The 12,327-nt window shown below is 52.1% G+C and overlaps 1 protein-coding gene across 1 annotated transcript in view; it reads left to right on the top strand.

The window, feature by feature from the left end:
* LOC121562531 (serine/threonine-protein phosphatase 2A 55 kDa regulatory subunit B gamma isoform) overlaps nucleotides 1-7,120 on the top strand; it is a 26,048-nt gene extending 18,928 nt beyond the window's left edge. The window contains exons 6-10 of the mRNA XM_041874768.2: nucleotides 1,294-1,458; nucleotides 2,640-2,809; nucleotides 3,079-3,170; nucleotides 4,365-4,440; nucleotides 4,674-7,120. Of these exons, the coding sequence (XP_041730702.1) occupies nucleotides 1,294-1,458; nucleotides 2,640-2,809; nucleotides 3,079-3,170; nucleotides 4,365-4,440; nucleotides 4,674-4,916 (746 nt within the window). The 3' untranslated portion in view covers nucleotides 4,917-7,120. The remainder of the gene's footprint in view (nucleotides 1-1,293; nucleotides 1,459-2,639; nucleotides 2,810-3,078; nucleotides 3,171-4,364; nucleotides 4,441-4,673) is intronic.
* Nucleotides 7,121-12,327: the final 5,207 nt, after the last annotated feature.

The following is a 12,327-nucleotide window of genomic DNA, read 5'->3' as shown; positions in this document are numbered from 1 at the left end:
CCAGATATAGTCCTGTGTTGTTCTACCTGAGTATCTCTCCTCCAGACATAGTCCTGTGTTGTTCTACCCGAGTATCTCTCCTCCAGATATAGTCCTGTGTTGTTCTACCTGAGTGTCTCTCCTCCTCCAGACATAGTCCTGTGTTGTTCTACCTGAGTGTCTCTCCTCCAGACATAGTCCTGTGTTGTTCTACCTGAGTATCTCTCCTCCTCCAGATATAGTCCTGTGTTGTTCTACCTGAGTGTCTCTCCTCCAGACATAGTCCTGTGTTGTTCTACCTGAGTATCTCTCCTACAGACATAGTCCTGTGTTGTTCTACCTGAGTATCTCTCCTCCTCCAGATATAGTCCTGTGTTGTTCTACCCGAGTATCTCTCCTCCTCCAGATATAGTCCTGTGTTGTTCTACCTGAGTATCTCTCCTCCAGACATAGTCCTGTGTTGTTCTACCCGAGTATCTCTCCTCCAGATATAGTCCTGTGTTGTTCTACCTGAGTGTCTCTCCTCCTCCAGACATAGTCCTGTGTTGTTCTACCTGAGTGTCTCTCCTCCAGACATAGTCCTGTGTTGTTCTACCTGAGTGTCTCTCCTCCAGACATAGTCCTGTGTTGTTCTACCTGAGTATCTCTCCTCCTCCAGATATAGTCCTGTGTTGTTCTACCTGAGTGTCTCTCCTCCAGACATAGTCCTGTGTTGTTCTACCTGAGTGTCTCTCCTCCAGACATAGTCCTGTGTTGTTCTACCTGAGTGTCTCTCCTCCAGACATAGTCCTGTGTTGTTCTACCTGAGTGTCTCTCCTCCAGACATAGTCCTGTGTTGTTCTACCTGAGTGTCTCTCCTCCAGACATAGTCCTGTGTTGTTCTACCTGAGTATCTCTCCTCCAGACATAGTCCTGTGTTGTTCTACCTGAGTGTCTCTCCTCCAGACATAGTCCTGTGTTGTTCTACCTGAGTGTCTCTCCTCCAGACATAGTCCTGTGTTGTTCTACCTGAGTGTCTCTCCTCCAGACATAGTCCTGTGTTGTTCTACCTGAGTGTCTCTCCTCCAGATATAGTCATGTGTTGTTCTACCTGAGTGTCTCTCCTCCAGACATAGTCCTGTGTTGTTCTACCTGAGTGTCTCTCCTCCAGACATAGTCCTGTGTTGTTCTACCTGAGTGTCTCTCCTCCAGACATAGTCCTGTGTTGTTCTACCTGAGTGTCTCTCCTCCAGACATAGTCCTGTGTTGTTCTACCTGAGTGTCTCTCCTCCAGACATAGTCCTGTGTTGTTCTACCTGAGTGTCTCTCCTCCAGACATCGTGGACATCAAGCCAGCCAACATGGAGGAGCTAACGGAGGTGATAACATCGGCAGAGTTCCATCCTCACCACTGTCACCTGTTTGTCTACAGCAGCAGTAAGGGAACTCTACGTCTCTGTGACATGAGGGCCTCGGCACTTTGCGACAAACACACCAAACGTGAGTTGGGGTCACATGGGAAGACCAAGCCATTACTGTCAGCCTCTAAATCATGGGTATTCAAATCTTACTCTACGAGGTCCGGAGTAGGAATACTGCTGGTTCTGTTCTGCCTGATAATTAATTGCACCCACATGGTGTCCCAGGTCTAAATCAGTCCTTCAGGTCCAGATTGGAATCCCCCCTAAATTTAGATTTCCATCTTTCCTCCCTCTCTCCCCTCGTCTTCTCTCCTCTCTCCTACCCCTCTCCTCTCCCCTCGTCTCATCTCCTCTCCTCCCCCTCTCCCCTCGTCTCATCTCCTCTCCTCCCCCTCTCCTCTCCTCTCTCCTCTCCTCATCTCATCTCCTCTCCCCTCTCCTCTTCTCTCCCCTCGTCTCATCTCCTCTCCTCCCCCTCTCCTCTTCTCTCCCCTCGTCTCATCTCCTCCCCCTCTCCTATTCTCTCCCCTTGTCTCATCTCCTCTCCCTCTCATCTTCTCTCCCCTCGTCTCATCTCCTCTCCTCTTCTCTCCCCTTGTCTCATCTCCTCCCCCTCTCCTCTTCTCTCCCCTTGTCTCCTCTCCTCCCCCTCTCATCTCCCCTCGTCTCATCTCCTCTCCTCCCCCTCTCCTCTCCCCTCGTCTCATCTCCTCTCCTCCCCCTCTCCTCTTCTCTCCCCTCGTCTCATCTCCTCTCCCCTCGTCTCATCTCCTCTCCTCCCCCACTCCTCTTCTCTCCCCTCATCTCATCTCCTCTCCTCCCCCTCTCATCTTCTCTCCCCTCGTCTCATATCCTCTCCTCCCCATCTCCTCTCCTCTCCTCTCCCCTTGTCTCATCTCCTCTCCTCACCCTCTCCTCTCCTCTCCCCTCGTCTCATCTCATCTCCTCTCCTCCCCCTCTCCTCTCCTCTCCCTTCGTCTCATCTCCTCTCCTCTCCTCCCCCCACTCCTCTTCTCTCCCCTCATCTCATCTCCTCTCCTCCCCCTCTCCTCTTCTCTCCCCTCGTCTCATCTCCTCTCCTCCCCCTCTCTTCTCCTCTCCCCTCGTCTCATCTCATCTCCTCCCCCTCTCCTCTTCTCTCCCCTCGTCTCATCTCCTCTCCTCTCCTCTCCCCTCATCTCATCTCCTCTCCTCCCCCTCTCCTCTCCCCCGTCTTTTCTCTTCTCCTCCTCCCTCTCTCCTCCCTCTCTCCTCCTCCAGTCTTTGAGGAACCAGAGGACCCAGGAAGCCGTTCATTCTTCTCTGAGATCGTGTCGTCGGTGTCGGATGTGAAGTTCAGTCACAACGGGCGGTACCTGCTGACCAGGGATTACCTGACGGCCAAGGTGTGGGACCTACACATGGAGAAAGGCCCTGTAGAAACCTACCAGGTCAGCCCGCAAAACACACATGCACACACACATGCACGCATGTACACACACACAAATTAAATGAATGCCTTGGAAAACCCTGTCAACACTCCCTCCCTCCCTCCCTCCCTCCCTCCCTCCCTCCCTCCCTCCCTCCTTCCTTCCTTCCTTCCTTCCTTCCTTCCTTCCTTCCTTCCTTCCTTCCTTCCTTCCTTCCTTCCTTCCTTCCTTCCTTCCCTCCCTCACTTCTTCCCTCCCTCCCTTCTTCTCTCCTGTCTGTCTCTCTGTAGGTTCATGACTACCTGAGGAGTAAGCTGTGCTCTCTGTACGAGAATGACTGCATATTTGACAAGTTTGAGTGTGTCTGGAACAGCTCCGACAGGTGTGTGTGTCTTTGTATACTCTGAGGCTTTATCCTACAGATAAATTAATCCCAGAGAAGAGCTTTGTCTACTCTGAGGTTTTATCCTACAGATAAATCAATCCCAGAGAAGAGCTCTGCAGATGTCAAAATCAATCCCTTCTCTCCTTCAATCTCTTCCTCATTTGCTCCTCCTCCTCCTCTTCCTGACCCCACCCAACCCCACCCTCCCCTCTCTACATCTCTCCTCCTCTTCCTGACCCCACCCTCCCCTCTCTACATCTCTCCTCCTCTTCCTGAACCTCCCCTCTCTACATCTGTCCACCTCTTCCTGTCCCAACCCCACCCCCACCCTCTTTACATCTCTCCTCCTCTCCCTCCCTCCCCTCCCTCTCCTTCTCTCCCTTCTCCTCTCTCTCCCTCCCCTCCATCTCCTTCTCTCCCTCCTCCTCTCCCTCCCTCCCCTTCTCTCCCTCCTCCTCTCCCTCCCTCCCCTCCCCTCCCTCTCCTTCTCTCCCTCTCCTCCTCTCCCTCCCACTCCTTCTCTCCCTTCTCCTCTCCCTCCCTCCCTCCCCTTCTCTCCCTCCTCCTCTCCCTCCCTCCCTCCCTCTCCTTCTCTCCCTCCCTCCCCTCCCTCTCCTTCTCTCCTTCTCTCCCTCCCTCTCCTTCTCTCCCTTCTCCTCTCTCTCCCTCCCCTCCATCTCCTTCTCTCCCTCCTCCTCTCCCTCCCTCCCCTTCTCTCCCTCCTCCTCTCCCTCCCTCCCCTCCCTCTCCTTCTCTCCCTCCCTCCCCTCCCCCTCCCTCTCCTTCTCTCCCTTCTCCTCTCTCTCCCTCCCCTCCATCTCCTTCTCTCCCTTCTCCTCTCCCTCCCTCCCCTTCTCTCCCTCCTCCTCTCCCCCCTCCCTCCCTCTCCTTCTCTCCCTCCTTCTCTCCCTCCCCTCCTCTCCCTCCCTCTCCTTCTCTCTCTCCCTCCTCCTCTCCCTCCCTCCCTCCCCTCCCTCTCCTTCTCTCTCCTCTCCTCCCTCACTCCCCTCCCTCTCCCCTTCCTCTCCTCCCTCCCTCCCTCCCTCCCTCCCTCCCTCCCTCCCTCCCTCTCCTTCTCTCTCTCCCTCCTCCTCTCCCTCCCTCTCCTTCTCTCCCTCCTCTCCCTCCTCCCCTCCCCCTCCTTCTCTCCCTCCTCCTCTCCCTCCTCCTCTCCCTCTCTCCTCTCCTCAGTGTGATAATGACGGGGGCGTACAACAGCTTCTTCCGGATGTTTGACAGGGAGACGGGGCGGGGCGTGACCCTGGAGGTACGCATATATACAAACACACAAGTTCTGTGCTATTCAAATCCCAGTCTGAACAACTGCTGGTTAATCTGATAATTGCTCTCTCCTCCTCTCCTCTCCTCTCCTCTCCTCTCCTCTCCCCTCTCCTCTCCTCTCCTCTCCTCTCCTCTCCTCTCCTCTCCTCTCCTCTCCTCTCCTCTCCTCTCCTCTCCTCTCCTCTCTCCTCTCCTCACCTCTCTCCACCCTCCCTGGAGGCATGGCGAGAGACCAGTAAGCCGCGAGCTGTGCTGCGGACGCGACGGGTCTACTCCGGGGGCAAGCGTCGTCGTGGCGACGTGGGGGTGGACAGTCTGGACTTCACTAAGAAGATCCTCCACATGGCCTGGCACCCCGAGGAGAACATCATCGCCATAGCCTCCACCAACAACCTCTACATCTTCCAGGACCGGGTCAACCCCGACACACAGGGTCCAGACCTGAATTCAAATACCATTTAGGACCGGGTCAGCCCCGACACACAGGATCCAGACCTGGGTTCAAATACCATTTAGGACCGGGTCAGCCCCGACACACAGGGTCGAGACCTGGGTTCAAATACCATTTAGGACCGAGTCAGCCCAGACGCACAGGGTCGAAACCTGGGTTCAAATACCATTTAGGACCGAGTCAGCCCAGACGCACAGGGTCGAAACCTGGGTTCAAATACCATTTAGGACCGAGTCAGCCCAGACGCACAGGGTCGAAACCTGGGTTCCATCTAGACACCTGGTGACACATCTGGACACCTGGTGACACATCTGGACACATCTGGACACCTGGTGACACATCTAGACACCTGGTGACACATTTAGACACCTGGTGACACATCTAGACACCTGGTGACACATCTGGACTAATCTAGACACCTGGGGACACATCTGGACTAATCTAGACACCTGGGGACACATCTAGACACCTGGTGACACATCTAGACACCTGGTGACATATCTAGACCCTCCTGGACACCTGGTGACACATCTGGACACATATAGACACCTGGAGACACACTTGGACACATCTAGACACCTGGTGACACACCTGGACACATCTAGACACCTGGTGACACACCTGGACACATCTAGACACCTGGTGACACACCTGGACACATCTAGACACCTGGTGACACACCTGGACACATCTAGACACCTGGACAAGCTGATCCTAGATCTGTGCCTAATGGCAATTTCTACCCTGAGCTACTAAGTCACTTGTGCTTCCATCCATCCGCTCATAAAGGCTGCGTCCCAAATGGCACCCTATTCCCTATGTAGTGCACTACATTGGACCTGGGACCATAAGGCTCTGGCCAGAAGTAGTGCACTATATAGGGAATACTAGGTTGATTGTATTCTCATGTCCTCCACCATGTTCTGTAAATACTACTGTCTGTCTGTCCGTCCGTCCGTCCGCCCGTCCGTCCTTCTGTCTGTCTGTCTGTCTGTCTGTCTGTCTGTCTGTCTGTCTCTGTCTCTGTCTCTGTCTCTGTCTCTGTCTCTGTCTGTCTGTTGTTTTTAAACTTAGGGCTGGATCAATCCGTATAGCCAAAAAGCATCACGGAAGATCTGGTTTTAAAATGTGAAGGTAATTTCCGATTGTGCCGACATATGCAGCGTTTACCTTGAACGCGGTCTCCGTGACAGCGGGAACATTGCCTTTAATTGTCAATCGCACTATAAAGCGGATCTTCATCTTTACAAATGTAATAGAACCCCTAGTTACCTGTCTGTCTGTCTGTCTGTCTGTCTGTCTGTAACCTAGTTATCTCAGTGGTCAACCCTTATATAGAGTCAGAGCTATATAGTGAGGCTGTGCAAGGTTTTGATCCTGCCCACCACTAACACACTTTGAATACAGCTAATCAAGGTGATTAGTCGAAATCAGGTGGGTTAGTGCAGGGCTGGAACTAAAGCCTGCACAGCTTGTATTGATGCTCTTTCAGGGTTGGTGGCCACTGGTTTAAAGGGGCAATCTGAGATTGATGCTCTTCCAGGGTTGGTGGCCACTGGTTTAAAGGGGCAATCTGAGATTGATGCTCTTTCAGGGTTGGTGGCCACTGGTTTAAAGGGGCAATCTGAGATTGATGCTCTTCCAGGGTTGGTGGCCACTGGTTTAAAGGGGCAATCTGAGATTGATGCTCTTTCAGGGTTGGTGGCCACTGGTTTAAAGGGGCAATCTGAGATTGATGCTCTTCCAGGGTTGGTGGCTACTGGTTTAAAGGGGCAATCTGAGATTGATGCTCTTCCAGGGTTGGTGGCCACTGGTTTAAAGGGGCAATCTGAGATTGATGCTCTTCCAGGGTTGGTGGCCACTGGTTTAAAGGGGCAATCTGAGATTGATGCTCTTCCAGGGTTGGTGGCCACTGGTTTAAAGGAGGAATCTGGAATTCCACGACATCACACGGCTTGAGTTCTCTGTCCCACAGTCATACCCATTAGTGTAGTGGTGTCACCGCGTCAAACCTCACGGCTAACCAATCAGTAAGAGGGTTGTTGTGTTGTGGTTAGGACCATAGCAGCAGCAGCAGCATGTTATCCAGTGTCACTATCGTTGTATATCTATCATGCCTGTATAACTAACAGTTATCTAAACACTCTAAATGAACCCTCAGACGAGGCCGTTCGATGAAGGAACGTGTATCAAAATAAATATAATATGAATCTGATGATAAATCGTGGTGTGGATTATTTGATGAAACTGTGTCATTGATTGTTTGTTGGCGATCGACTTCTTCCTGGGGTCAGCACATCCTGCTGGAGGTCTAGTGCTGCATTCATGTCTTCTTCCTGGGGTCAGCACTTCCTGCTGGAGGTCTACTGCTGCATTCATGTCTTCTTCCTGGGGTCAGCACTTCCTGCTGGAGGTCTACTGCTGCATTCATGTCTTCTTCCTGGGGTCAGCACTTCCTGCTGGAGGTCTACTGCTGCATTCATGTCTTCTTCCTGGGGTCAGCACTTCCTGCTGGAGGTCTACTGCTGCATTCATGTCTTCTTCCTGGGGTCAGCACTTCCTGCTGGAGGTCTAGTGCTGCATTCATGTCTTCTTCCTGGGGTCAGCACTTCCTGCTGGAGGCCTAGTGCTGCATTCATGTCTTCTTCCTGGGGTCAGCACTTCCTGCTGGAGGTCTAGTGCTGCATTCATGTCTTCTTCCTGGGGTCAGCACTTCCTGCTGGAGGTCTACTGCTGCATTCATGTCTTCTTCCTGGGGTCAGCACTTCCTGCTGGAGGTCTAGTGCTGCATTCATGTCTTCTTCCTGGGGTCAGCACTTCCTGCTGGAGGTCTAGTGCTGCATTCATGTCTTCTTCCTGGGGTCAGCACTTCCTGCTGGAGGTCTAGTGCTGCATTCATGTCTTCTTCCTGGGGTCAGCACTTCCTGCTGGAGGTCTAGTGCTGCATTCATGACATCATGACATGTCAGAGCTAGGAAACTCGGAAATTGACTCGTTGTCGAAAGATGATACCCAAGTTTCCCACTTCAAAAGTATCAGAATCAACCACTAAGCTCTATGCAAATAATTTACGTACATTTTAACTCGGAGGTTCAGTTTCCGACTTGAACGAAGAATGTGTATCTTGATGACATCATTAAAACGAGCCCGTTTCTTTCTTTTTTTTTACACAAGGCCCTTTAAAGACCACAGAACATGCCCCTGTGACCTCATCAAAAACAGATATAAGCATCACCATGAGGAGAAGGCACTTTGGTTGCACGTGAAATAGGCAGCACTACTTTATGCCTATAGGGTAGTGCACTATCTAGGGAATAGGGTGGCATTTAGATTTACGGTAAACAGCTCCATACCACCCAACAGTCACTGGAGAGAAGCAACACATGCCAGCAATCGCCATGATTGAGTCCCAAATGGCACCCTATTCGCTAAAGTGCACAACTACTAAAGATGCGCTCTGGTCATAATTAGTGCACTAATTAGGGATTAGGGTGCAATTTCAAACGCAGGCCATGTGTGAAGAGTTCTGAAAGGGCAGTGGCTAGTTCTCTATCACACCAATCCGTCACGTACCTATTGATGTCATATTGTTTACGTGACATCATCAGAGCGAGACGGACAACTCTACGGGTGCTTTTAAGTCAATTCGGAACTCAGTGGGGGAAAAAATTAGGTCAAGTCATGACATCAGGGATTTCAGGTCGGAAAGTCGAAGCTCTAGGAAGATGCCCGAGTTTCCGACTTGTAATTCCTAGTTGGATGACCGTTAAAAAATATTTTTTCCCAGTCAGAGCTAGTTTTTTTTCCCGAGTTCCCAGTTGTTTTGAACGTATTGGAGTCGGAGGTTGGAGATTTCCGAGTTCCCAGTTGTTTTGAACCTGGCATATAGGGAAGAGCAGAACCCTGCCCTGGCTGCAAGGACACGGCGTCATCGTTTTGGCGTCCAAATGACAATAAAACACAAAGACGTGAGGAAGCAGTCTCTGATTTAGGAACAAAACAAGAAGGTACATCTGTAGGCCACAGTTTAGTCACTACTGCTACGATTACTACTATACATACAACTACATTCAATACTACTATTACTACAGTACAGGCGGCAGGTAGCTTAGTGGTTAAGAGCGTTGTGCCAGTAACTGAAAGGTCGCTGGTTCTAATCCCCAAGCCTACTAGGTGAAAAATCTGTCGATGTGCCCTTGAGCAAGGCACTTAACCCTAATTGCTCCTGTAAGTCGCTCTGGATAAGAGTGTCTGCTAAATGACTAAAAATGTAAAAAAAAAAGAAGTAAAAACTAGTACTACTACTGCTATTACTGCCTATGGAGCTGTGAGGGGAACGGCACCTCCTTACCTTCAGGCTCTGATCAGACCCTACACCCAAACGAGGGCACTGCGTTCATCCACCTCTGGCCTGCTGGCCCCCCTACCTCTACGGAAGCACAGTTCCCGCTCAGCCCAGTCAAAGCTATTCGCTGCTCTGGCACCCCAATGGTGGAACAAGCTCCCCCACGACGCCAGGACAGTGGAGTCACTGACCACCTTCCGGAGACACTTGAAACCCTACCTCTTTAAGGAATAGTATAACAGTAATCCTTCTACCCCCCACTCCCCAACCCCCCCATAAAAAAAAAGTGGTTGTCCCACTGGCTATCATAAGTTGATTGCACCAATTTGTAAGTCACTCTAGATCATTTTACATTTACATTTTAGTCATTTAGCAGACGCTCTTATCCAGAGCGACTTACAGTTAGTGAGTACATACATATTTGTATTTATTTTTCATACTGGCCCCCCGCGGGAATCGAACCCACAACCCTGGCGTTGCAAACACCATGCTCTACCAACATCCCTGCCGGCCATTCCCTCCCCTACCCTGGGCCAATTGTGCGCCGCCCCATGGGTCTCCCGGTCACGGCCGGCTACGACAGAGCCTGGATTCGAACCAGGATCTCTAGTGGCACAGCTAGCACTGCGATGCAGTGCCTTAGACCACTGCGCCACTCGGGAGTACCTAGATAAGAGCGTCCGCTAAATGATGTAAATGTAAATGTGCTACTACTGCTACTACTACTACTACTACTACTACTACTACTGCTACTACTGCTACCGCTACCGCTACCACTACTACTGCATCCACTACCATAATAATACTTTAGTTGAAGGAAGCAGACGCATTTTCTACTAAACTGCCGCCAGCTACATTAAATCTTCTTATTGTGTAAGGTGATATATTATTTTACGGAATGAATATTGATTGTGGTGATAGACATGACATCTCTAGGTATGAACCGTGAGACCATAGCGACCGCCAGATCATAGCAACCGCCAGACCATAGAGACCGCCAGACCATAGCGACCACCAGTCCATAGTGACCGCCAGACCATAGAGACCGCCAGACCATAGCGACCGCCAGACCATAGCGACCGCCAGACCATAGCGACCGCCAGACCATAGAGACCGCCAGGCCATAGCGACCGCCAGACCAAAGAGACCGCCAGACCATAGAGACCGCCAGACCATAGAGACCGCCAGACCATAGCGACCGCCAGACCATAGCGACCGCCAGATCATAGAGACCGCCAGACCATAGCGACCGCCTGACCATAGAGACCGCCAGACCATAGCGACCGCCAGACCATAGAGACCGCCAGACCATAGCGACCGCCAGACCATAGCGACCGCCAGACCATAGCGACCGCCAGACCATAGAGACCGCCAGACCAAAGCGACCGCCAGACCATAGCGACCGCCAGACCATAGCGACCGCCAGACCATAGCGACCGCCAGACCATAGAGACCACCAGACCATAGCGACCGCCAGACCATAGAGACCGCCAGACCATAGCGACCGCCAGACCATAGCGACCGCCAGACCATAGCGACCGCCAGACCATAGAGACCGCCAGACCATAGCGACCGGCAGACCATAGCGACCGGCAGACCATAGTGACCGCCAGACCATAGCGACCGCCAGACCATAGCGACCGCCAGACCATAGCGACCGCCAGACACACATTGTAAAGAATAGACAGAAGAAGTTGTACATTAGGTCACTAAGGCGTATTTAAAGGGATAATTCAAAATTAGCAGCAGCTCCTGTAGACTTCCAGTCATTGTGCTAATGCTAGTTAGCATTGGCTCCAGAAACTACCTTCAACTTCCTTCAAACTGCACACAGAGACATAAAAATGGTGTCCACAAATTCATCCGACTCTGGGTAAGTAATGGCGAACTATCTCTTGAACTTCTATGTTATAAGGCCCTTGGACGACTGATCTACAGTGCACAGGACACCATGGTTATGACACAACTGACATATCAAAGTTTTATCTGCACCAAAAATGTTAACACAGCCGTTGTATGGCGTCTTCACAAAGCTTGTGTAGTTACTTTGTCCAGAAAACCTATCTGTTGTATCACAGCCATTGTGCCAAATGTGTTGTTAGTCACTTGTACAAGGTGAGTGTGGAGTTACTGTAAAGGCATGTTGGCTGGGTGGGGTTTGGGGGTGGGGGGTTGGGGAGTGGAGACATGTTGGCTGGGTGGGGTTGGGGGGGTTGGGGAGTGGAGACATGTTGGCTGGGTGGGGTTGGGGGGTTGGGGAGTGGAGACATGTTGGCTGGGTGGGGTTGGGGGGTTGGGGGAGTGGAGACATGTTGGCTGGGTGGGGTTGGGGGGTTGGGGAGTGGAGACATGTTGGCTGGGTGGGGTTGGGGGGGTTGGGGAGTGGAGACATGTTGGCTGGGTGGGGTTGGGGGGGGTTGGGGAGTGGAGACATGTTGGCTGGGTGGGGTTGGGGGGTGGGGGGGAGTGGAGACATGTTGGGGTTGGGGGGGGTTGGGGGAGTGGAGAGCATGTTGGCTGGGTGGGGTGGGGGGTGGGGGAGTGGAGACATGTTGGGGTTGGGGGGTTGGGGGGTTGGGGGGGTTGGGGGAGTGGAGACATGTTGGCTGGGTGGGGTTGGGGGTTGGGGGGAGTGGAGACATGTTGGCTGGGTGGGGTTGGGGGGGGAGTGGAGACATGTTGGCTGGGAGGGGTTGGGGGGGGGTTGGGGAGTGGAGAGCATGTTGGCTGGGAGGGGTTGGGGGTTGGGGGAGTGGAGACATGTTGGCTGGGAGGGTTGGGGGGGTTGGGGAGTGGAGACATGTTGGCTGGGAGGGGTTGGGGGGGTTGGGGGAGTGGAGACATGTTGGCTGGGTGGGGTTGGGGGGGGTTGGGGAGTGGAGGACCACTTCTTTTTGTGTTCTCTTCCTGTTTATACTGAGTTTGTTATTTATTATTGAACTCTGTATTTCTTTCAGTTTTTTCTTCTTTTGAGTGGCAGCCTACGGGTACATGTTTTATAAACTTATCATTTGAAATGAGTAATGTACCTGCAACCCCCACCCAAAAAAAAATCGCACTCGTTTGTCCACGTGCTT

The sequence above is a fragment of the Coregonus clupeaformis genome, unplaced genomic scaffold (assembly GCF_020615455.1).
Source record: "Coregonus clupeaformis isolate EN_2021a unplaced genomic scaffold, ASM2061545v1 scaf3089, whole genome shotgun sequence".
In the NCBI taxonomy this organism is placed as follows: Eukaryota; Metazoa; Chordata; class Actinopteri; order Salmoniformes; family Salmonidae; genus Coregonus; species Coregonus clupeaformis.
Note: the sequence above shows the minus strand (reverse complement) of the source record. Positions and strands in the feature narration are given on the sequence as shown.